Source organism: Athene cunicularia (genome assembly GCF_003259725.1).
Source record: "Athene cunicularia isolate RWA chromosome 2 unlocalized genomic scaffold, athCun1 chr2_part1, whole genome shotgun sequence".
NCBI lineage: Eukaryota > Metazoa > Chordata > Aves > Strigiformes > Strigidae > Athene > Athene cunicularia.
Genome location: NW_020799095.1, coordinates 146778103 through 146804748, shown reverse-complemented (window position 1 = coordinate 146804748; position 26646 = coordinate 146778103). Strand labels below are relative to the sequence as shown.

At 36.7% G+C, this 26646-nt stretch overlaps 1 protein-coding gene across 2 annotated transcripts in view; it reads right to left on the bottom strand.

Moving 5' to 3' along the window:
* The window catches only part of KHDRBS3 (KH RNA binding domain containing, signal transduction associated 3), a 73472-nt gene that overhangs the window by 14246 nt on the left and 32580 nt on the right, over positions 1-26646 (bottom strand). The window contains exons 5-7 of one of the 2 annotated variants that reach the window (XR_003397686.1): positions 22491-22601; positions 20970-21162; positions 8247-8329 (exon numbers count right to left, since the gene is read on the bottom strand). Coding sequence is in view for 1 of the 2 variants with exons in the window: in XM_026841660.1 (XP_026697461.1) it covers positions 8247-8329; positions 20970-21162; positions 22491-22598 (384 nt within the window). In the remaining variant the exon portion in view is untranslated. The remainder of the gene's footprint in view (positions 1-8246; positions 8330-20969; positions 21163-22490; positions 22602-26646) is intronic. The other variant, XM_026841660.1, reaches the window with a different exon arrangement.

Genomic DNA, 26646 nt, shown 5'->3' with positions numbered 1-26646 from the left:
TGTGTTAAATTAAATCCACTTCAAGGCTAAGACTTGTTTGCTGGGCATGTGGGTTCTACCACTTTTATCAACATGTAAGTTCCAAGCACATCACACCTGACAATTACACCACAATAAACCCCAAATTCTCATGGCTACTAAGATGTTTTTTGAATCATCTGTCAACTGAATGATACCAAGATTGTGCTTAAAAGTGCAATTTACAGCTGCTAGTATTTTTTCAAAAATAAAATACAAGCAGGAGACAAGTCAGACCATTTTGAAGCTTTCCTGCAACCATTTTCCTTTTCTAAAGTTGTCCAATTAAATAGGTATTTCCTTACCAGTGGAGAGAGGTGAGATCTTTCTTCCCCTGAAAGCAAACCAACCACTACAGGATATTCTAAGATAAAAAAACTGCAATTTTCTAGTACTGCTAGTAAGCAGAAATAGTATTTTGACTGCCAACCAGCAAAATGTCAAGTCTTCATCTACAAAAAAGGCATTCTGTGACAAAAACATGTTCTGAAATGATGAAGCCTGATTTCTCATACCTTTCTCATTCAACTAATAGACATTGGCTTCCAAGTGTGAGTTTCCAGTGAAGTTCCTTCTTCACCCTACACCAGGGAAAATAAATCTTCCCTTTATATATTCCTCACTACCTACTGCAAGTGTGAATTTATGATGCTGTCTTTTCTCTAGTCACAGAGAGACTATGTTGTTTCTCTTCCTTATCTTGGTATCTCTTAATGAAACTGCTAGAAAGTTTATTATGTAAGACATTTGAAAAGTTATTTCTAAATGAATAACAACTTTAATTTGTAAGATTTGGAAGCCTCATTATCCAAGTTCAGTCTCCAAAGACCGTATATCTAGTGGCACTGCTGTAGCATCCTGCTGAGGCCTAGCAACTGCATACTACCCTTCCTCTGTTACTTCCATCATCCAAGCTTAAATTTATTTTTTTTTTTAAATATACTGTAATTAAGTTAAAGCAGCCATTTAACTAAGATATTTTTAAAGTATGACTAATTCCACAAGCTACCATTAATAACAATACAGCATTTAATATTTAATATCCACTGTTAATGAGTTTTTCTTCCTAGTAAGGACTTCTTAAAAGACCCTGTTTGAACTATCCTTTTCTCATGTTTCCACCTGTGTAATCAGTCAAGAAAAAAAGACTAAATCCTACTAAATACTCACCCTCTAATTATACTGTGGTAATTCAACCACCTAGTTTAAGATGTTGGAAAATCACCCAAGTAAAATTAAACCAATCACAAAATGAATAATGTAATTGTATGAAATAATTCCTTTTCTGATTCCTCAAACATTTAAAATTTCATGTTACTATTTGTACCGCTATAGCACCTCTATATAATTTTTCTCCAACAGGTCTCTAAACTTACTTTTAAATGCAGTTTTACTTGTTTTCTATGCATTGAGGCATGTTCATAGTTAGGTTTAATAGCAATGCCATGAAGAAAACCAAAATCTTTTTGTATCTAAAAAGCATTTTACCAAGCATTATTAGTACAAATTAAAACTATTCCTAACATTTCTCAACTGGTGAAATAATCCAATTTTAACATGACAAGGATTCTAAAAACATTTTCCAATTTTATGAGTGCAGCATGTGATATACTTATGTTAAGATTATTTTTTCCTTTAAGGGTAAGGTTTTTCCATCATTACACTTAAATTGCCTTAGTCTTATTCATGTTTCCTTTTTCAGGCAAAATTTCTGTAAAACATTTTAAAATATCATGTATGCTAGACGCCAGTTAAAGCTATCTGTGCTATTGAAGTATTTCTGAATACTTCATCTTGTCACATTTTAACAGGTAACAAAAAAGGAAAGCATCTACCTAAACCTGAAGAACTACATCTGAAAAACTGCAGAAAATAAATCTCTTCCAGTTATATGAGCATAAAAATTAAGCAAGAAACCACATGGCAGGGATTTTCAGTTCAAAGATACATTAGCTTGTTTATGCTAATGCTTTTGAGACTTTATTTGTGCAAAATTATAACCTCCAATAAGCTCATACATACCAGGTGTTGATAAGCAACAACTGCAAAATACTTGCCATTTGCACTATCCCCAGAAATCAAATTGCTGTGGATTGATTAAATTTATAAGTCATAGCATGAAATACAAAAATCTACTAGCGTTAAAATCCAAAGAATTACATCTTGAAAAGGTATAGTAAGAGACACTGTTTTGCATATAATACATATTTATACACCCTAGAAATGCATGATTGCTGACAAACCTAACAATGTAAATTTAAAACACTGAGCAAACAAAATGTTAGCAATTAACTTTCAAATACCAACAACAACACCTCCATAAGCTAATTTCAAATCCATATACTCAGCTCTATGAAAATCCTCCTCTTATGAACAGCAATGTCATCATCTTTCGTTTGACTACTACACGTAGTTTCAGAATACATCTGAAAATTTGAGTTCCTAGTGGAAAATGGAGAAGACCACGTCTCTGGGTCTTGGCAATAACTATATACTAGGAAAAAAACTTCTCTCAAAACTAAGTTGCCTCTGAAGTGGCACAAAAATCTGAGATTGAGAGACCTGAAGGATTCAAATCTTTATATTTGGTTGTATTATTTAGGCATCAGTTGAACAATGGCCTTTTCCCAGTTTCAAGGTGGGTTGTCTTTTCAGTCCTCTTTGATCTAACATCGATATATTTTTCTCAAATAACTACCACAAGCTATGAAACACAAACTTCCTCAAATTTCAAACCACAGGGTCATTGTACACAGTTTACTGTAAAGAAATTTTATGTTTTGACCCAGTCAGTGTTGAAAACAACAGTAAAGAATAAGGCCTCACCGCATGGCATTCACAACGCTGGGCTTTTAACAGGCTTAAAAAATACCACATGGGCAGTTATCTTTTTATGCTTTTAGATAAATAATTTAAAATAAAGTTGCAGCATGTACTTTTCGCTTCCCAACACATTAACCAATAAACAGAGCGAACTAGAGGAACCGAAGAGACACACAGGTATACTAAAGAGAATTTGCCAATTCCCTCAATTCAGATTAGCTTGACTAGATGGCTCTAAGGTTTACAGAGAACTTAGAGCTAGTTGATGGCACCACATTTTGGTATGATTTGAAGTGGTAGCGATTACTGTTAGATATGCAAGAGCAGCAACTGAGCAATGCTACGTTTGAGCCAATGGTACAATGGATGGTTGTTGCCAAGAGAAATCTATAGCATAGGCAGATGGGAAGCCAGAAACCATTGCAGAAAACTGTAGATAAGCCAGTAATTGCCCTAATACCTATCTTTCCCCTTTTATATCAGTGTTTAGATTAAATTCTGCAATGGAGTGAAGGCAAGATCACCTTGACTGAACATCTAAACCAGCTTTAAATTTATAAGTTATAATTAAATAGAAAATGACATTACTACATGAATGACTTATTCTTGTCCCTGAACGGACACAGGCATAAAGTTCCACAAATTGTTCGTTTTATAGTTGAGAATGCTGATCTGTTGTCTAGCCTCTTTGGTTTTTAACAACAAAAGCATTTTTTTTCTAGGAAAAGTATCTAATTTTAAATGCTAGCAGACAAGCCTAAAGAAGTTACTTGAAACTTCTGAGTGCCATGAAGCAGACAGATGGGGTTCTCCACTTTTTTTTTTTGTACTACAGTAACTGTGTTAGCCATTCTCTCTCGATAGTAAACTTAAAAGCACACAGTAAACCTTTAATGCTGTTGGAGAGGTAACAAACCCAGCCCCCTTCCTCAGCAACCTTGTCACATAATCTGAATTTTAGCAACAAACCTCATTCTCTGGGATGTTAACTCTCTGCAGCATCTGTCACTGCTATGAATGGTTGATCATAAGTACCTCTGTAGTCATCTCAATGCTATTAAGCAGATGGCAGCGCTAAATCCGAATGATGTAGTACATCTCCCTGGTGGACTTTGTTTCCATACACTACCATTATTCTACAATTCCTCGGCGATAAATCTTAGGTATTCTTGAGAACATTAAACAGTGAACTGACAGTGACAACTGATTTATTAGTGTCCATTTCCCTCTGCCCTATTATTGTCTTCGTAAACACTTGTGCAGATCATGTATGGAGCCACTAAGGGACAAAAGCACTTTTGCTCAATTTGAAACATATTTCAGACGTTTAAAATAAATACATTTTCTTCATGCTAGAAATGTTTAAACTGATCTATAAATTTAAACGAAGACCCAACTAAACGGTCCCGATTCCGCCACAATATTATTTTCTGAATTTTCATAGTAAAATTGGTCTAGCGTTACATTCGGTTATTAAAACACCCACTACTTTCTGCAATAAATCCAAGTAAAGAATTACAGTTCTAGACAGATTTGGGGAAGTCCTTTACAAGTTGGCTAGGTTGCGTAAGGACGCATGCATGCTGGTGAGGGAAGCTGACAAGTCTACAGGCATCTGACAAAGGCAAGTATCAGCAGCAGGAGTCACAACAATGGTTTTTCACACTTGGAATTCACATTCTAGCATAAGATCCCAAAAAGGGTTTTGGCATACAACTGCACATGTTAAATTACTGCATATGTATACGGAAGAAATTTTATGAAGGAATTACTAACTGCATAATGTGAAATCTGCCCTGCGTGACAGTAACATTCAGCCTAGTCTTGCTGTTCTCCTTAGATAAGCATTGAGTATCAACCATAAATGATCAGATTTTGACAGTATGCATTATGCTTTATTAAGGTAAAAGCATCTCAGCTGCTTCAAGTGTTCACTAGCCTCTGCTTTTTAGAAATGGAGAGATATTCTGTTAATTTGAGGTTGGTTTTTATTTTTTATAACAATACTGAACACCCCAACTGATTAGCTATCCCAGTTTATACTGGTAAAAATATTATCTAATCATCCTGTGCAAGAAATACACATATAATTTAGTCACATATCTTTTAAAAATCAGTTAAGATATCTAGTCAAGCTCAGTACAGCTCCAAGGGGTGGTTTTTTATGTCTTTTTGACCATAAAAAATAATTCAGTTAAAGACATCCTGAAGCACTATTTGAGGCTTTGTCGCACGAACAACTTCGGATAAGAAAGTATTTTAAAGGAAAACAATTTTTTATAGGATTACAGGGCATTAAGATAGATGAGAACTTTGAGAAAACTGATGTTTCTCTACCTAATAGTGCTGTGACAGGTTTTAACTAAAGCTTCAGATTGCCAAACACAGCAAGGACACGGTTTCACACAATGTCAAATAAAATGCCATTAAACTTATAAACACACATGATTTAGTACCAGCAAGCAGTTCAGTTATAGAAAGGAATTGTATGCAGAGGCATGCAAAGTCTCAGCTACCTTAATGCACACAGAAATACACAGTATGCTATTCTTCATATCTGAACATATCACCCATCCTAGCCAATGTCAGATTTGGCCATTTCTGGGAAATACACTAGAAACATCAAAATTAAAAACTATTAGTAAAGTGGACTCATACCGTTGCGTACTGAATGGTCAAATTTTGAGAATGTACTCCTGCACACCTATCAAAAATATGTCATTGTACAACATCTTGTACATCAACAGTTCTAGATACTTCCAATTCTATTGCAAGTTTCCATCTCTAACAGAAATCATTAAAATAAGCAAAAGCTTTAAAAAAACCCCTACTACCTTCAACTGTCTCCACTGGATCACACAGTGTACACCTGAACATTAAGTTTGGCAAGGTACAGGAAAAGAGTTCATGTACTGAAGAACTACTGAAAATAATTTATGAGCAAACCTATCTTTTTAGTTTAGTCGCTATTTCTCAAATTTGCTCTTTAATACAGAATATCATTAGAATCACAATCTCCTAGAGAAATTAACATCAGAAAGCATACTTGAAATACCATTGTTTTAAGATTACTTCTTTCAAATTGTGAAAGTAAAGAGAAAAGTTTAGACATGCTAATGTCTAAATGATGGAGTTGCACATAGAGGGCATTCACGTGTTTAAAGTGCATTTTTGTTCCATGCTTTATGAGGCCAAAAATATTAAGAATGATGTAAGGCTAAGCTATGAAAACAATACACTTTCCTCTAATTTCCTTCATAGTAAAGGCATTACAATGCACCTAGATACAGTAAGTATCTCTTAATGGTTATAAAATGGCATCTTACAATATGGACCACTATGTGATATTCACATTAAAGATAGGAACGCTGTTCTAGGTAGGTCAGATGGCTATTTACAGTTATTACTTTTTGCCTGCCAATACATTCCTAAAAATCTTTTTTGCCAAGCCAGAAAATATGCCAGAAAATGACTGTCAATACCCCATGAGAAACAAACAAGTGAATCATTTCTTGTTTTCTTTTACTATGCAGCACTTAATGAAATTAGGAGAAAAAAGTGAAACAATCATTCAGAAGATAATGAACTCAGAATGTAACAGTGTATCTATTGTGAAATTACAGTTAAAATATGGAGTAGAGCAATCATTTTACGAAGTATCACCTTCCAGACAGTTACTCATGTGTACATACTGTATCTATAAATATTATACATATTCTTATGCGTAAGTCCTATACAAGAACAATTTGATTTCTTGGGAGATTTGCTTTTTGCTAATTTTAGATCAAAAGAAAAAAAAAACAGTGAAAACTTTATTAACATGGAAAAAAATAAAATCCAAGTAATGTTTAGTTTTGGCTCAGGCAAATGACTTTGTAATGAAGTCCAAATGTTTGTGTGCAATAAACCCATTTACCAGCACTAGAAGCAGTAAAACAGAACAGAATTACCAACATAAAAGTTGAAGACTATTTTGGTAATTTCTCTTTGGAAAAAATTCCATTACCAGCAGCTGCTCTCTAAGTGTAACATTGTATAGAGCTTCATATTCTGGAGGTCCTGTGCTGCTGATTTCTTAATTCATATTTTGTTTTAATCAATTTTCAGTAGCTTACAAGACTCTGTAGGAGTGAAGCATCAAAAGCATTTTCATTCTGCTAGTTCTTAACAATAATGAACTTTCCATTAGATTTTTTTCATATTGACTAAGTTATTGGGCATAGGAAAGCATTCATTTATACAACAAAATTTAAGCTGGGTGTGTCAACACTACAGCAAAGCAGATGTCAGGTGTAAAAATCTTTGTTTTCAACTTCACTGTGAACAGTTCTGTACTATTTCAGATAAGGCTACATTGTAAAGGTAAAATAGTCTAAGCAGTATCTTATCAGCATCAGAGTATCCACCAATAGCTCCCTTTCCTGTCATCTTCCCAGAAGGCAAGGTTTGAAGTTCACATCACCCCAGATAACCAGTCATGAAGACCTATAGCATTATCATGTTCTCAACATTCTTGTTTGAACCATTTCAAGTTTATTGCCATAAAAGTTTAAAGAAATTAGCAATGTCATTACAAAATCTACCACTGATCAAACTATGAATACTTGGTCTAAGAGTGACAGTATATTACAACTCAGTGACAGATGCACAGAAGCTCCCTTTCCAGACATGCACGGTAGAAGTACCTAATAATGGGGACAATCAAACAAGCTGCCAACTAATGTGTCAGCATGATATTTGCCATTAAGTTCAAACTACCACCTAATAAAAGTAGTTTGTACTTCATGGCATTTTTTCCATCACTGGGACATATTAGTACTCTTTGTAATTCACAGAGTTTCCAAACAGTGAGTCCTTTGAAAAAAGCAAAATTTAATGAAAATACATCAGAAGTGCTTAAAAATACTGTTGAGAATAAAGTGGGGGAAGGATGACGAGTGGCAAAAATCCAAATTTGTCACAGACAATTCCACAAAGAAATAAAAGAAACTAAAGAGTGTACTTTTACAACCAAGTAAAGGTAAAATACTGGCATATAAACATGTTAAAGTAGTAAGAAAATTCAATCAGCTCTGTCTCAGATCATTGAATAACTTTTATAAAGTTATTTCTACTCTTCTTCCTTCCCTGCCTCCCTCCCAAAATGAATCTGAATTAAGTTTTCCTGAACTTTTGAAAACTTTGATTTATGATTTGGCATCACTGAAACCCTTTGTTTCAAGTTCCCATTATTGTTTCCTTTCAACCACTCAGTAACTTGACTTCTATACTTCTGAGGGTTATTTCTAATAAGCCTCTTATAACACTTTTGTTGTTTAAGATGAAATTGAAAAAGTCTTTAAATAGAACTATTTTTCCAACTGTAGAATATTTCAAATTTAGTTGCAGCAGATAGGGAGACTGACCTTTGTGCTTGAGTGCTATAGCTGTTATCATAGGAATCATAGCTTTGTTCATCGTAAGCAGTTCCATAACCATCATCATATTCCTGAAATGACAAAAAAAAAAAAAGTAGGTGATATTAACAGTAAGCACACTCCAGAAACAAAGTAGTAACCTAGTTCTAAATACAAAAGTCAATAGTCTGTTGAAACACATATGACATACACCATGAAACGGCAGAACCTTAACAATATTAGAGACTACATTCTTGTAGGAGACTACACATATATGAGACTAATTACTTTAAAGATATTTTCAACTATTGTGCTTTGAAAAGTTTTTTTTAGTTAACACTGGCTTGTGCAGAAACAGTACAAAAGCTTTATGTCTCCATGTACTCTGAGATGAGTGAGCCACTGATCTTCAAGAATCTGGGAAGCATCTCTGGAATCAAAACATCTGAATAAATGTCATGCAACTGACTTAGGCAGCTTACTTATTTCTGGACAAGTTTAATATTCTACACAGAATACAGATGGGAAAAATCCATAAAGGAGACTAGTAAGAATGATGGTTTTACCTCTTTGAATGCCCTCTGTATGCTCTTCAATTCGTGGGAGTTTAGCATTAAGTATTTTCTTACTCCTTCCACATTACCCACAATATATAAGTATACACTGTAGTAGTAACACTCTTAAAAAATTACTGGATTTAAGTACCAAACTGAACAATGCACTAACTCCAGCTAGAAGTTTAAGATAAAAATGAAGTGACAATGATGCTGTGTTTTCCCAGAGAAGGGTGAGAAATCCAAGAGAACTGTAAGCAATTTATTGTTTTATCCAGTAATAAACAAGTTAAACACATGAAAAGTAGAAATGGCACTTCCTTTGTACCGATTCTTAGGAAATCCTAATATCCAAATGATATCTAAATATGCTAAAGACCTTGATGGATATTTAGGGGTAAGCTCTCCATTTTTGACAGATGCAAATGACAATGAGAAGACACTTTGAAGATATAACGACCCAGAAAAATTAAAATCTGGTATTATCTTATATATGGTATTTTCTGAGTAAGTGTGTATCAAACCTTGGCAACATAATGATAAAGTCTCATGAAAAAACAAACTTTCCCAGGAAGAGGAACCTGTAAGAATCCTTCACCAATGACAGAAAACAAAACCAACTAGCAGTATCAATTAGGTAGGTATGGCAGATGATGGACTGTCCAACTGCAGTAGAAAACACCTCCAATGACAGGAACCTGACAGCTTTTTATACACTGTAAGGAAAGCTATCTATAGCAGAATCCAATGCCATCCTCAAAAACTACTGATGGGAAACTGAATTTGCTGAGAAAGTTTTTAGCATTTTTTCCAGCCATTTGAAACTGCTGATAAGGAAAACCAGGCAATCTGCCCATCAATACTGCTTAACCACCACTAGAAGAGTGAACGTGATTAGTAGAAGGGTGCCTATGAATATTTACCAGCACAAATGAGTGACAGCCTATTCCTGTGTCTGGAAGAAACAAGGATTCTGTTGCAAAGAGATCCATGGATAAAGAATCTCACTTGAAAAGGAATTGCATTGTTTTCTGTCAGTAATTCACTGTCCTGAAACTAAAAATTAGAGTCTTAGCATTTTCTTTGTCCATCTGATATGGATTTTTCTTGATAAACCACACACTAAACCCACAAAACCATTGCCTCCTGGCAGTTATTATGAAGAAGCACTTTATTACTTATTGATGCAATACACAGACTTCTGTTAACAATACAGACATTGATCAACAGCAGAAGCTGTCTGAGACAACTTATTTGCCCTGTTCCAGAACATTTACATGACATTTGGTCTCCTCTTTTAGAATCTCCCAACTGTGAACCAACCACCCCTAAGAGGAGCTCCTGAACTTCAAACCATGCACAGCCAGCTGAGACACCAAATGAAAGCAGAGGGCTGAAATTAACCTTTTAACATGTTAATGCTTTGTCACTAAGGAATAATTGAATAATTCTTAAGTAATCAGTCCTATTCTTCACATTTATGTTAACTACTAAAAAAACTGATCATGAAAGAAAAGGGGAGAACAGACTGCTCTGACGTTCTAGTGTATCTACGTCTCCTTGAATACAAAGAAACAAAGTAAATTTGAAATAAGAGGACCCTTAACAAGATGTCCAGCAGAACAAAGGGAAAATATTGTGGAGGACCACGCTGTATCAGACTTAAGTGTTTCTAATATTACCAGTTCCCTTCCAGAGAAATTTTACCCAGAACTCAATACTGTTCACCATTTTGTGACCTGCGAAAATTAAGCACCGATTGAAGGTGGCTCTTCTAATCTTTGAATAGAAAGATATATGCTTTGTAGTTTGTGGGTCTCCTGTCACTTAGCATTAAAAAGATCAACCTGTGCTGGTGCAATTACTATAATCTGCTTAAATAGATCAATTTTTCATTTTTACTGCTGCATTTACATTTATAAACCCAAAAATTTACATTAAAAGCAAGATAAACTTCACATGCAACATGCTGCTAAAATAGAATACGTTTATAAAGCTGCTCAATGGCTTGTTCTGTTAAGCGATAAGAGATTAAAATTCCAAAACATTTGTTTACTGCGCACTAGTCCCTTGAAGTAGCAATTAGGCTGGGGCACCTGAAGTATGTTTCATAGTTTTCCTTGAATTAGGTCTGACAGTATTTTCTTAGTCATGCAATATTTGAAAAATCTTCTTTTAGGAGGTTACAAATAAGGTTGGCCAAGGCAGAATGTTTTACATTTTAGACTAAATCCACACTACTTGAGTGTTTTTCTGTCACAGACCTCTTCTGGCTTCAATAAATATTTTTTTAACTTAATTTAGTATCTAGGTGAAATATCCTTGGCCATCTGGCATGCTTCAGTACAATAATATATCATGCTAATTGAATAGAAGTAATAGTTATTTTCACACATATAATGGGAGTGGACCGTAGGGGTCTGGGCTGCATTAGATGGAGCTAATGCAGAAAGCATGCAGATAGGGATACAAAGCTGATGTGAGGGGAAAAGAATGTAGATTGAAACATACAAGGTGGAAGGAAAAGTCAGGGAAAAGAATGTGGATGGGAAAATACAGGGCTGAAGACAAAGTTATCAACAGATAGCAAAAGAATGAACATCTGTGGTCAGAAAAGAAGGAGCAGCTGTGGCCAGCAGAAGTGTACCAGTTTGTGCAGAACAAAGATATAGATAAAAAGTTTTGGCAAGTTTGGGGCTTTATTTACATAAATATAATTTATCAGTGTAAATGCTTGTAGAAGCTTCTGAACAATGCATGCAACCTATCAGAGAACAGATAACCATGCGTGTACAGAACTCAGAATACTGTAAAATGTAACCAGAATCTGAGAATATAGGAACGATCTGATCATCATATTGGTGTTGTGTTGTTCCTGGTTCCACATGAGAAGATAAAGACCCTGGCAGGGGTGGAAAACAACCCCGGCAGTGAACAGAGCAGAACTTAAATATGCACAGACATCTTGTATAAACTATTCACTGACAATCATTGCTATACCAATTTATTTCCATATAGTACAGGAAGAATTACACTTTCATAAGAATATTTTAATTGCATTTTTTCTGCTGATTTTTCAGCATATTTCAGGTATTTATAAAAGCATTAATTTTTTTTTTTTTTATGTAAAGATATTATTCTTCATGTGGATGACAGCATTTGTGTTCCTACTACCTACCAATGCAATACAATGCACTTCCCTCTCAATTCCAATTAGTAAGTCTATAAAAAGCTCTTCCCATAGGTACTCTGTAATCAGAAAGAGTTTTCAGGTGAAGTCCTATTTCCTCTCCCACTGCAAAAAAACAAAAGCCTGAACAAGATCATATTTTCATCCCATGCATGGGAACACTGTTTCTGTTATTACTCTATTTTTCAGGATAACCTAGAAAACTCTCAAATTTACTCTGATCAAAACACAAGTATGCTGTATAGTTTGTGCTTACAAAAAAAAAAAAAAAAAAAGGTAAAAGAGCGAGCTGAAGATGTTTAGGTCCTCTTAAACCACAAATTTTCCACACATTTAAAATATCAACCAGGAAGGTACCAAGAGCAATTGTCCTGATTTCTGTTAATTTCAGTCTTAAGAACCTTCCCCCAGAGTAACAAAACTGCTAGAATTTTAAGACATATCTGGAAATAATAAGAAATTATTCTGCAAAATCTCAAACCTTATTAATAAACTCCTTTAGTAAACCAGTCTATACACCAGAATCACATTATGTTTCCTCTTAAAGAGAGCTCCTGCCTGTAGCTGTCTCAATGACAGCACCCACAGTTCATATAAATCCGAAGAGCAGCACTGGCAAACAGTAATTGTTCAGCATGAAACGCAGAAATTTTTCACGAACAGAACCAAAAGCAGCAGGAAAAAATACACCCTTCAAGGACGTTAAGTTAGTAACGCAGATCAAAAGATAAAAGCAATGAAAGCAGTCCTAGCCAAAACCTCTGCACCACCCAAAACATTATAAATCACGCTAAGCCTTACTCAGTGTTTCTTTCTAATAATGAAGTACTCTATAACATACTCTTGTTAATGGGGAATAGGAAATGGTGGCTTTACATTATAATCTGCTGGCAGTGACAATGACATACTAGTGTTTGGGTCATTTTTAGGGGAAATTAATGATGTTAAGAGAACAAAACAGAAATAGGAAGAAAAAATGGTAAAAAGTTCATTTAAAGAAAGGCCATTTGCAGTGCTGGAATAAATAATCAAATCAATAAGAGAATCATCAAATCAATGAGAAATCAATTTTCCAGCTCTCCCCGATGAAGGAAATCCATATAAGGGAAAAAAATTAAAGCCGTTATCACTATAAAGTTGTTTCTTTTCCACGTCATTTTCTGAAATTAATACTTATATCAGTACTTTGTCACAGAATATTGGAGGAATGTCTTAGATAAAAAGTATCATATTAAAAAACCTGTTTGTACAGAGATTAACTTGAAGTAGAAAGAACATGAGGCAACTTCAGTGCAGTGCAATGAAGAATTTTTTTGGCAAATTATAATTGTAAAGGAAAGGAACAGAGACTGTTAGACGGAAATAACATCTCCCTATCATTTAATCAACAGGGAATATGGGGCAATCAAAGCAAGTATGTGTAGCTACTACCATCTAAAGACTGAGTGATAACATTAAGGACATTAGCAGCAAACATTCACAGACTGCCAGCTCCTATTTAGTAGATTTTCATCTGTTTTCATCTAGACGAAGACTAGTGCATATTCAACCAGCACAAATAAGGTATTCCTGGAATGAAAGATGTACTAGTGGATTGTCTTTCACACACCTCAAAACAAGAAAAAATTTGGTAATCGATACTGGCAGTAAAATTTAAACCAAGTTACTATCAGGCCAAAACAATTGTGTCTTTCAATATATAACAGCAGGGAGCAGCGTCAGAATCAGGACAGCTCACACTCATTCAATTAGAAAATGGTAAACTTAGATGAGCAGCTTAAAATAAAATACTTTGCAAATAAAATATTTTGCATGCACATTATAGGTGCATTTTCAAATTCAAGACGGGCAGGCAGAAAAGCTTTTCAGTCTCTCCTCTAAAACATTTCACTGTTTCCATAGCCAAAGTCACCTAAGATCCTAAGAAAAAGATTTTCTGTTCTCTCTACCTTATTCTGAAAACCCCAAAGGTAAATGTAAGATTCAAAACCAGAACAATTGAGGGACTTAAATTTGAAGTATTTTTTTCATTTATTTCTTCTTGCTTGTCCTATCTATCATGAAAGAGAATACTGTAATTGGGAAAAAAAGTCAAGTAGTAATGGTCTGATGTTATGAACTTGCTTTCCAGAACTCTTACCTGAATTTACCTTAATAAGTCTTAGCACTTTTCAAAGCCCAAACTCAATAAATACAGTGCTTAAAAAAGGCATAAAACAAGTGGAAACTACAACATTATCCAGAGGGGACCAGAGCAGAATGGACAAAAGATCATTTCTCTAGTACTCGGGGAATGAAGATACCTCAAGCCCTTTTCCAGGTATCCAAACAACAAGCTGCAAACTCAAAACTAAGCAAATAAAAGCATCTGAAATATTGCATGTTATTAGAAAACTGCCAACATTCGGAAGACCAAGATAAAGTGAAACATGGTTTGACTCTTATATTAAAATTATACTTGAACTCTATTCAGGCAGAATTTTAATTGTTTTCAAAGTCTTATGTTATCTGGACTAGCCCTTACTTCACCTAATATTCTGCCACCTCAACTCCAAGAAGCATTTATTTGTAAATAAAAAGCTTAGGGGTTTTTTAATACAGTATACAAAGTTTTTCCTCTTTTTTCCTACAGATCTTTCCTTCAACCACAGACAGCAAGTAAGCAAATGAATGTTAATGAGAAAAAAGTCTACTTTAAGAACAGTTCACCATGCAAAATCAGCACTGTATTAGTAGCTCCAAGAAACTGCTTCCACATTAATCTTAATTTTCAGTTTTTCAAACTGTAAACTAAATTCAATCTCAATGAGGAGACAGGGAATTCAAGCTCAGTGCTGGACATCAAACCAGAATTTGCACTAGCTTTCAAGGGAGGTGCACTAAATAAAAAGCTATAGGTTATTCAGCTGAATTGGCTCTCACCTGTAAATAGTGAGACTCTGTGTTCATTCTTCTCAGTAATTGGAACATCCTTGCATATTTCATAGCAGTCACTACTGGATGAAGAAATGGATTTTGTTCTCAGCCACCCAGCCAAATGGTATTGTGAACAAGTTTCCCTTACGCCTTCCCACAAATCTGTAAGGATTTCTTGAAAACTGAACAGCTGAAAACCACTCTCCTGACACTGTGTGCGCTACAACAGCCAGTATCCCGGTGGTCAGCGCACCATCTCCACTGAGAACCAAGGGAATACAGAACCCTGTGACAGGAATTTGAAACAAGGGCCTTCCACTACTGGAGGAATACTGAGCTCTCAGTTACAAAGAGACATGCAGCACTGTATCATCTGCTCGTTGTTTTGGGTGAGATCTCACCAGGCAGTAGGTTATGGTAATATCTTTTCAGTCTTCCCCATTTCTCATGGGAAACAGTAGGAACAGCCTCATACTGTTGCAATTTCATTATATATCTATGTACTTTACAGTATATCTAGTGTAAGTATAATTTTGTAATACAGATGCAGTGTGAAAATTACAAGCTTAAATCTGAATTAAGGCAAGCACTGCTTTGTCCATCAGTAAATGCAACATTTCTGGAAATATCCAGGAATGTATGCTTTGGGAACTATAAAGCTTAAAAAATTAGCCATCCCGAAGCTTTAGGATCTTCTAGAATCAGGCAATAACTAAATGTAGATTTCAAAGCGTAGACTTCTGAAGTTTGTTATCAGTATCTTTTTTGCACCTTATCAGTATCTTTTTTTGCACCAAGTGTTCTGTACATACTTCTAAGTAGCCTGTATCTGTATCCTTAAGTTAAAAAAAATCTTGGCATGTAATTGAAAATAGTTCATAATGTTCTTTTTCAAGTTGCAATTTACTTAACATTAGAAAGGCTCCCTAGGTCTCTTACTGGTAGACATTCCATCTTAATTCAATTTCTTATTACACAAAGCAATCTCATAGAAGCATTTTAATTGAAGCATTAACTGCTAGAAATTATACATGTAGTCGCTGCATTAGAAAAATCTGCTGCTGAGATAATCCTTGTCTGAACACAAGGAAACATCAATAAAATTGCCAGAAACAAAACTAAAGCTCTGCCACAACTTTCTCACATACACACTAGGTGGAAACACGTAGATCTGACTGCTTTCCAGGTAGTGTTGAAGCAAGTCTTAGCCATAACTTGCTAGATTGACAGGTCTTATTTTTCAGTGCAGACATTCCACACTGCCACAGTAATAGGTTTTAAAAACACGTTTAAAGTCCAGTTCTTAATGCCTACCAATCTGATAAATTTCAGTTTGCATCTAACACATTTAAGCTGCCAAAACAGGACTTGACATGGCACCATCACAAATATATTCATACAAGGTACATAACTGAAATATTTACACAATATTTGCAAAATCTTTACCTTTGTAAAATGAGAATAACAGCAAATAAAAACCTAATCTTAAAGCTTCAGTCACATTGCTGTATTACTAATTTGAAAAAAATCCTCAAAGGTTTGAAGCTGGGAAGAAGAGGACAACAGGAAGAGGCAGAGAGCAGCAATTGTTACTAGACTGAGACTGAACAGTTATGTTCTACCCTATGTTGACTGAACATCCACTATGGAACTGACACTATTAAAGGGCAGTGAATTGCTAGCTTACTGTTACTAATTGCCTGGTTATTGAAAAACATGGAAAAGCTTGACATTTCCAGCTAGTAGTCAAACACAGTTTTTATTTCTTAGCTTCATGGAATAAATTGTCAACTTAAAAATACATGAAAATATTTATCTTTTACGTTTTGGTTCAATAAGGAGTGAAAAATTCCCATGTAATTAAGAGAATGATGACCCTGAAACCATCCATAAGAGCTTCAATGTATCTAGCAATCACCTAGTATGATTTCCCTTATACAAGGATTATAAAAACAATCCTGGCAATGCTTCACACATCATACTAAGCTTTCTCTTGATCCAAGAAGTTGAAGACATAAAAGGGGGAGGCATGTTAGCCTTCAGAAGAAGTTTCACACCAGACAGAGCAGTGAGGTTAGAACAGTGATTATAAAGTTGACTGGCTGTAGAGGCATGTATTTTTTCTATCATCTAAACTGATGCTACAGCTATTAAAAAGACAACATTCACAGAAAATGATAAGCAGCTGTCATTCAGCAGCTTCAAAAACTTCATCGTGGTACTGACAATATGGTGAGATCCCAGAATGAGTGGGTCCTGGGACAGAGAGATACAGAGGTGAGACTGGCAACATCAGAGTGGGAAAACTGGTTATATTGAACTGGAACAATGTGCAGATGCTGCTGCTAGTCTGGTATGTTGCATGACTTCTGCAGAGAAGACCAAATCAAGCAACCCAAGTCAGCATTAGAAACAGCCCAAAAAAGCTGACAGAGATATTTTACCTGATGGAAAGCTCTACACAGAGGTAAGTCTGGGACAACTTCCCTATGGGCTCCAAGCACAAGACAGCAACAGTCACCTAGTTTTGTTTATCTTGAGCCCACATTTAAATGCATCTAACTTCAAATTAATCATTATTTTGCCTGTGGTATGATTTTTCCCCACATGAGATACTGCCTCCAGAATTAACCCTTCCAATTTTTCAGGAAAGTATGTAATCCCCTTCCCATTTTGATCATTGTCTTTTAGAAAACAACTTCTTAAACAATCAAGAAGAGGAAGGAGAGAGATTAGGATAGACAGGAGGCAGAACTAAGTTCCTCATGATGTTAAAGATTCATTGGTCTTAAGGACTATGGAAAAAAGTTAGCAAAGTGAGTGAAGGAAAAGGGAAGATGTTTGTGACTCAATGATGGCCTCATTTTATGTCACAGGGTATACTTAATAGTATTCCATAGAGGAAATGGGCAACAATTATGTAGTGAAAGTCCTGCTCATCTTTGAGACATTATCTTTGAGATACTTGGAGTTACACAAGCAAATGGCTGAGGGCTTCCATCCAGAAGAGAGTTTGCTTCTTTCTGAACTTGCAGTTTCACATTAATGAGTAGAAAGCAAAGACTTCTAAGCGTAAGGGAAATAAAAGATTCATGAATCCCTGCAGACTTTCCAATCCTCAATGGAAAGCCTTCTTGTGGTAGGTTGACCCTGACTGGATATCAAGTGCCCAAACCATGATATCATTGCCCTCCTCAGTGGGACAGGTGGAAAGAAAATATAACAAAAGGCTCATGGGTCAAGATAAGGACAGGGAGAGATCACTCATCAGTTACTGTCACAGGCAAAACAAGACTCAACTTGGGGAAAAATTAACTTATTACCAGAGTAGGATAATAGAAGTAAGAGCAAATCTTAAAACACCCCCTCCCCACCCCTCCTTTCTTCCAGGGCTCAACTTCATTCCTGATTTCTCTACCTCCTCCTTTCCAGCAGCACAAGGAGACAGACAATGGGGTTGTGGTCAGTTCATCACACATTGTCTCTGCCAATCCTTCCTCTTCAAGGGGAGGACTCCTCACACTCTTCTGCTCCAGTGTAGGGTGCTTCCCATAGAAGACAGTCCATGAACTTCTCCAACATAAGTCCTTCCCACGGGCTGCAGTTCTTCACAATCTGCTCCAATGTGGGTCCCTCCTACAGGTTGCAATTTCTCAGGCACAGACTGCTCCAGCATTGGTCCCACACAGGGCCACAGGTCCTGCCAGGAGCCTGCTCCAGCGTGGGCTTCCCACGGGGTCACAGCCTTCTTCGAGCATCCCCCTGGTCCGGCGTGGGGTCCCCCCCGGGCTGCAGGTGGGTCTCTGCTCCCCCATGGAGCTCCATGGGTGCAGGGCACAGCTGCCTCACCACGGGCTGCACCACGGGCTGAAGGGGAACCTCTGCTCTGTGCCTGGAGCGCCTCCTGCCCCCCACTTCTGCAGAGTTGCTGCTCACAGATTCTCACTTCTCTCTCCCAGCTGTGGCACAGCAGATTAATCCCCTTCTTAAATCTGTTATCCCAGAGGCACTACCACCATTGCTGACTGACTCAGCCTTAACCAGCAGCAGGTCCATCTTGGAACCGGCTGGCATTGGTTCTTGGACATGGGGGAAAGCTTTTATCAGCTTCTCAGAGGCCACCCTGCTACCAAAACCTGGCCACACAAACCCAATATACCTCTACTGGCTCCTCTTTAACATCTGGATATTCCCATCTCCGAAGCTCTGAAACTATATGCTGCTTAAAATAACTTATGACACCCACAATATCACTGAAGTTCTCATTCTACAGACACTTCTCAGGAAAACAGTGACACCTTACCCTATTCAGATATTCAGCTTGGAAAACTTGTGCTTAATACTAGATACAGCTGAACAGCAACTAGTAATGAAAGGATAGAAATTCTGCTTATGACTTCTACCATGTTACAGTAATGTGAAAGATACATTATCAAAGTACCTTAATTGTAATACAAATGGGCAGGTATAAAAATATAATGCACTGAATTTAACATAAAATATTCTAGTGGTTTATGTCCTAGCAGCGAAACTTCTAATGAATCTCCACTTTAACAAAAGGAGACATGGAAAATGTTAATTTTAAAATGGACCCGTTAGCATTGCTTTATCAATTACAGCTTTAAATATATCTATCCCAGTTAAGATCTCTTCTTTGGAAGATAAGTGATCCAGTCCTAGGGAACATTCATTTTAGAAATTATTTAGCACAGCACTGGTTTTCTTTACAGTGCTATTTTCTAATTACTCTCTCAGAAGTAAAATATATATATCAGGATGCCGATTCAAACAGCTGTTATTTCCATGCCACTTCTATAACACATGCTATAAACAGCAGACACATGAATATCACGTTACTCAAAGAGGTTTATTTTTTACCACATCACCATGCATTCTACAGTGTATGCCCTGGAAACAGGGTGTTTAATGAGGACTAATTCCTTTGAAAGAATTGTGAAATAACCATTTATTTGCAGCGCTCACCTTGACTCAAGTCAGTTATAGCCAGGGGACACTTACATATACTGTTCAAGTACTAGTTCTGATAAAATTAATAAACTGCATCAGATTCTTCTGAATTGTTCAGATACATGCATTATGTTTGTACTGACAACATTAAACTTTCTGCAAAAAGCTGTAACTTAGAGAAAATTAGATTTCTGAGCAAGAGGACAAAGGTTGAGATTTGATTTAGAGAGTTTTCACAGGGGTGATGAGGAAAGGGAGAATTTTTATAGAAGAAATGTTAAAAAAAAAAGAAAAAGTGTCTAAACCACAAAAGCTTTTTCTGGAATTCAGGAATTCTTTTCTGATAGTCTGAATAATAAAGTCCAGACAGACCTGGCTGTAAAGAAGGTACGCTAAAATGCTTTAAGATATAAAAAGCATTAAAAGCATTGTCCTTGAAAACGTTATTTTTCTGTAAGACTAAATCCATTTTCTGACAATATTTTTGATTTAATAGTTTTTTATCTCACTGCTCTAAGTTTAATTTAAATTAAATCTATCCTAACAATTTACAATTCTCTATAATTATCAGTCATGTACAATATGAAGTATTTTGATATGATAGTAAATTTTTAATAAAATCAAAGATGTATGGCTTAGAGATACACTGTATATTGTTAAAAATTTAGGATTAATTCTGAGGCTTTCATAGAAATACTTTAATTTCTAAACACTGAACAGTTATATGACCACAAATATAGGTTTAGGAAGAAGAGTAGAATACTATTCTGTTTTAGTTAAAAATTAAAAAAAATCTGACAATAGGATTTCTTGGATTTTTGTAAAGCAGAACCCTAATATAATACATTTAAGAGGTGCATAACTATTCTGCAAAATGCACTGTAAATGTCTTTATGGTAGCACATATAACCTGACGTTTCATTACTATGAAACAGTTCCAAGTCAGAAAAGGTGACACAAGATGACCACATTTCCCATAGATTCCAGGTAAAAATCTTATTTAGGTACTAATTAAAGAGATCCTACAGAGTTCTAAAATGATAGTTCGGATCATCCTTCCAGAATTACACACTTTGTGCATGGTATGTCAACAGCTCAACTTACATATTCACCATATGTCTCCTGTGCTGGAGGTGGTGGAAGGGGGCGGTATCCTGAAGGTGGAGGTACTCCTCTTGCTCTGGGTGCTAGAAGTCCACGGCTACGACTGACTGGTCCTCTACTGGGAGGCACTCCTCTGGGTGCTGGTGCCCCTCTTGGTACTCCTGCTGGTGGTGGAGGCACTCCTCCACGGCCCCTGCAAATATAGGGATCACTTACCATTAAATACTATACCCTTGGCCTCCCTTTCAACAGCTCCCTCCCTCACATCATAATAATTTTCCTTTGCTAGAGCCAGAAAAGGTCTAAAAGAGGTTTACAGTCATCATTTTTATGTATGCTTTAATCCAATTACACACATTATGCAAAAAATGCTGAAAGATACAAACTAGATAATGTGGTTCAGTGATGAACTTCTCACTAGCTTGAGACATTCTCACATACACAGACACCCAAACCAATGTGCTGGAATCAGTCAACTTCACTAGAAATTTGACTTATAGTATGTGAAAACACAATCCTAGAGTAACAGGTTAATTTGAAGCTGTCAGCCTATATCATACTCAAACCCAGCACAGAAATCAGTTGCAACTCCCTTCTGATCCTGTGTAAACTTCTAAATACAATCCAAAGATCACACTGCATGTAAGAGATTGAGTTACATTTTCTTCTGGTTCTAAAGAGATTTCCAGCTGTTGCGGGAAACATTCAAACATGTAATAAACGTGCAGGGTGATTATAGGATATAACCTGATGTTATATCTATACTTAAGAACAGTAACAGTTTATTTTTAGAATTCTGAAACAATGATAAGCATTAACTTGCATTCCATTACTTCAACTCTTTGTAGAGATGAAAAACCTGAGACCTAAACCAGAACAATTTTCAAACACATTTGATCCATTTAAAGGTGGTGCCCCCCCACCTCCCTATAGTAAAGGGAGATTTAGAGGTACAACCTGTGGGAAATTTGCATCATTTATCCTCTTTTAAACAGGATGTCTAAGACATTGCTAATAGACATCTCCTTTTTAAAGGAGATCACCCCATGGACTACAGTTACGTAAACTACTGCTCTGTAGGCATATAGACTTGTTCCAAGAAAGTCACACCCTTATTGTATACTGTAACAGATATATAGAAGAAAACAAACACACACAAGCTCTAACACTATCTTTCTACCTATCAAGCCATCATCTAATTTATCTCAAGCAGTAATTGAGTGAAAATACTCTGTCCTGATTTCCATAAAAACTTCCAACTTAAACAATATTATAAAGTAAAATCCAGATTTGGCCTATCCCATTTCACATAAATCATATAATTTCTCATTGGTAAGCTTAGCAGAAAATATAATCATTTTAGCAAAAAATATTGGAAAAACTGCATCACAAAATGAAGAATTCAAAAGCTTAAATAGTTGATACAATCAGGTTAGATTTTATTCATTCTAATTACTGATCAAAACACAAAGTATTTTAAACAAGCCTAGAGAGTAAGTGATTTAAAACTGTGCTTATTACTTGGTTTTGGCTAATCTGTAGAATGCCTCCTCAGGACAGGGTACCAGCTGCTTATTTGACTTCATTGTAGTGGGGGCAGGGGTGAGCAGTGAAGTTCCCAGACACAGCCTGCTGAAGTAATATAAAGAAATAGCAAATGTGATACTTTCCAAGTGAAGCCAAAGAAAGGGAAATGAACCTATTGGCATAGACAAAAGTCAATACCAAGTAAAAACGTCAGTAAAAAAACCTCAAGAATCACTAGACCTAATCTTCATGGTGTCCTTTAGACAGTGCAAGTGAGAGCAGCAGGAAGTGGGACATGCTAAAAACATGGAAAAACATTTTATGGAGGGGGAAAAAAAGTACAGTATTTAGAGCCAGCATAGATTTATTCCTCAAGAGTAATTAGAACACCAGATCCACGTGATAAGGTCTTTTCTGCATTTTAAAAACAGTTAAGATTGCAGTGGTGATGGGTGGGAAGTCATATTTCTCTTATATTAGGAAACCATTTACATGCTTTTAAAAAAAAAGTGACTGTAGGAAGAATAAACAATCTGAGATATATAGTTCTGTATTACACCACTCAGATGGTTACTGCACTGGGCTGGAGGAGATGAGGAAGGTGCAGAGATGGGAAACTAGTAACAGGGGAGTTCCATTACCATGACAATCTGAGTCATATCAAGGTATGATGCTAAGAGCATATTTTTAGAAACTGTAAATTGTTATTTTAGTAAGTTATCAGGGAAGTACAGAAGTTTGATTGACATGAACAATAAACAGAAACTAACTGAAAACATTGAGGAATCACTTTGAATAGGAACCTTTGCCTACCTTTGCAAAACCAGACAAGTTCTGGTATTGCTTTATTTGAAAATGGGCAGCTATATTAATAGTGCTTAAAAAGATTTAAAAGCAGTAACATATATACATAAAATGGGAAGACATTTAGAGAAATCCCAGAGGAAGTCAGAGTACATACACAACAACTGTTAAAAAAGAAAAACTTGAAAAGGCAGAAGGAGCTCAGTAAGGCTAGAACAGCAGGGTAAGGAGAGATATTAAGAGGTCACTTGATTCACTTTGAAAAGATGAACCCATCTCTAACATAAGACAAATGCTAGTAAAACAAATACAAAATACTCAGAAAAAAGCAGGTCAGAACTTAAAGAATTTATAGAAAGCCTAAAAAAAAAAGTCTTTCAAACGCTCTGGAATTCAGAAATGTGCCACAGTCTGAGGCCAAATCACCAATGAAGAACAGTAAGGATATATATACACACACACATTCATTTTGCTACATAATCAAGACTGACCAAACAAGGTTCTCATGCTAGTCCTTCCTTATGGGGAATGAACTGGATGGTCATGCCAACTGACTTTAGACAAATTACAGAACAAATGGAGCAATTAAGAATAATTGCGCTCTCTTTCTGTAAGCTACAACAGGAGTTCAGATGTCTATCTTTTTAATCTTTAACCATTCAGGTTGGGATTTAGCTAAAGAGCAAAAATAATTTCAAAGTAACAAACTACAGGAGGTAACACTCAGGACTTAATATTTACACACACAAATTTTTATATTCTAACATTATACAAAGCAATAGGTTGAGCTGTCACTACGCAAAGAACGTTCGTAATTAAGACTGGCCAGGTCAGCACAGTGAAACACAAAGTTTTAGAAAACAAGGGAATACAGAAAACTTTGCTACCCTACTGTGTGTACTTACAGTCCTGTTGCCTAATTTCAGAAGAACATAAAAGAACTGTATTTGCATCAGAAACTATGTCAAAGATGACCAACAGTATAGAACAGCTTACATACAAGCAACAATTAAGTAGATTAAGGCACTTCATACTAGAAACAAGAATTGAGACTTACACAATAGAACCCAGTAGCAACATGAAGGGAACAGAGAAGGCACATCAGGAGTCATTCTCAATGTAACAATCAAGGGACATCAACTAGGAGAGATGGAATATTAAACCCAATTGCCTTAACATCCGAGCCACTATGACTGCTCCTATGAAATGCAATCACTGAATAACTTGACTGGAGGTCATCCAGTCCAACCCCCTTCTGAAGCAGGGACACCTTGAGCCATTTGCCCAGGACCATGCCCACATAGCTTCTGAATGTCTCTAAGGTGGGAGACTCCACAATCACCCCGAGCAGTCATCCTGATATTCAGAGGGAACCTCCCATGTTTCAGTTTGGGCTCACTGCCTCTGCTCCTGTCACTGGGCACTGCTGAGAAGAGCCTTCTCTGCTCTAGGCTGAACTGTCCCAGCTCTGTCAGCCTTTCCTCCTTGTAGAGATGCTCCAGACCTCATTTTTATGGCCCTTGGCCAAACTCTACCCAGTACACTCATGTCCCTCTTGTATCTGGGAGCCCAGAACTGGACACAGCACTCCAGGTGGGGCCTCACCAGCACTAAATAAATGGAAAGATCGCCTCCCTTGTCTTGCGAGCAATACTAATACAGCCCAAGATACCATTAGCCTTCTCTGCATTGCTGGCTCACGTTCAACTTGGTGTCCACCCAGGTCCTTTTTCAGCCCAGCTGTTCTCCGGTTGGGTGGCCTCCAGCATACATCAGTGCATGGGGTTGTTCTTCCCTAGATGCAGGGCTCTGCACTTCCCCTTGTGGAGCTTCATGGGGTTCCTGGATCATTTCTCCAGTCTGTCACAGTCCCTCCGGATGACAGTATAACCCTCTTGGATTGAGGTGAGGCTGACAAGTTAACCAGGTCCTTGTCGTCATTTTGGAAGGTAGGGGTGACTTACTTTCCTCCAGTCCTCAGGCACCTCTCCTAACTTCCACAATTGTTCAGAGATTGAGAATGGCTTCACAATGATATCTGCCAGCTCCCTCAGCACTTATGGGTGCATCCCATCAGAGCCCATGGACTTGTGTTTGGTTTGCTTAGCTATTCTCTAACCTGATCCTCTTCCACCAAGGGTGTGCTTTTCCCCTCATCTTTGGGGCCTTGAATTTCAGGAGACCCCTCTTACTAGTAAAGACTGAGCTGAAAAAGTCATTAGGTACCTTGGTCTTTTTCATGCCCTGCATCACCAGGGCCCCTGCTCCATTCAGCAGTAGGCTCACATTTTCCTTAGCCTTCCTATCGCTATCTATGTATTCACAGAAACACTTGTTGACTTTGACATCCCTCACCCAATTGCTGATGACTCCTGCAAGTCATCTCTACTTGTGTCTACATAGCAGACATGTCCCATTAGGGGCAGAACTGATGGTTCTAGATCAGTTTAGTCTCTACACACCTAATTCTCATCTCCCATCTATGCTTTAGCTAATCCTTCTACACCTCAGTTCTGATCCATCTTGCCTACTCTTGTTTTCCATTTAACTCCTTTATAATTTACATGTTACTACAGGTGTTTAAGGATGAAGCGGTCTTACTTTACTTTTTAAGTAAAAGTTTCACTCACATACTTGAATGTAACCCACTACAATTAAGTTTAGTGAATGTTCAGTAGTGCACAAATATACACAGCATATGAGAAAGCACTCCCAGTGGCTAACAACTTTTCAACTACATCTCCTACAGAGTTTCTCCACATATTAAATGTTGTATTTACCATTTCTGATGCACTAACATTTTTCCTTTGAGAATCTTGTTCTTTCACTTTCCTGGGCTTTCTTCCCTCTCCCAGTCAACTGCTTCTGAGGGGGTATCCATTTGCTTCTCAGGTCTCTGAAGAAACTGCACAGAGGGTATTCTCTCTACATTTCTACAACCATCTCACCTGTAACTTCTAAAGCCTTGGTGCATCTGCTAACATTTAGATTAAGTCTTCTACTTATTTCATCCAAACCAAAACATCTCAGCTCTGTTCAGCACAGAGATATCTTACCATCAAATCAAATTCATCATGGCTCCTAGTCCCTCCAAGTCTGACATTGCTTGCTTCTTTGACCAAGGACATAATTCTGCAGGCCAAATTTCAGCTATCACCAACTCTTCTTGACTTTGCAGACAGCATATAGAATTTTCTTTTCTTTATAAAAAAAAACTAAAATAGCCTTTCTTTTCAAATGACATTAAAAGTTATTTGGCATGGAGATTGCAGGTGACATCAAAACTTTAAGACAGTAAGAAACTCCTCTCAAAATCAGATTCTTTCATGTTAATTCAGGGCTTAGA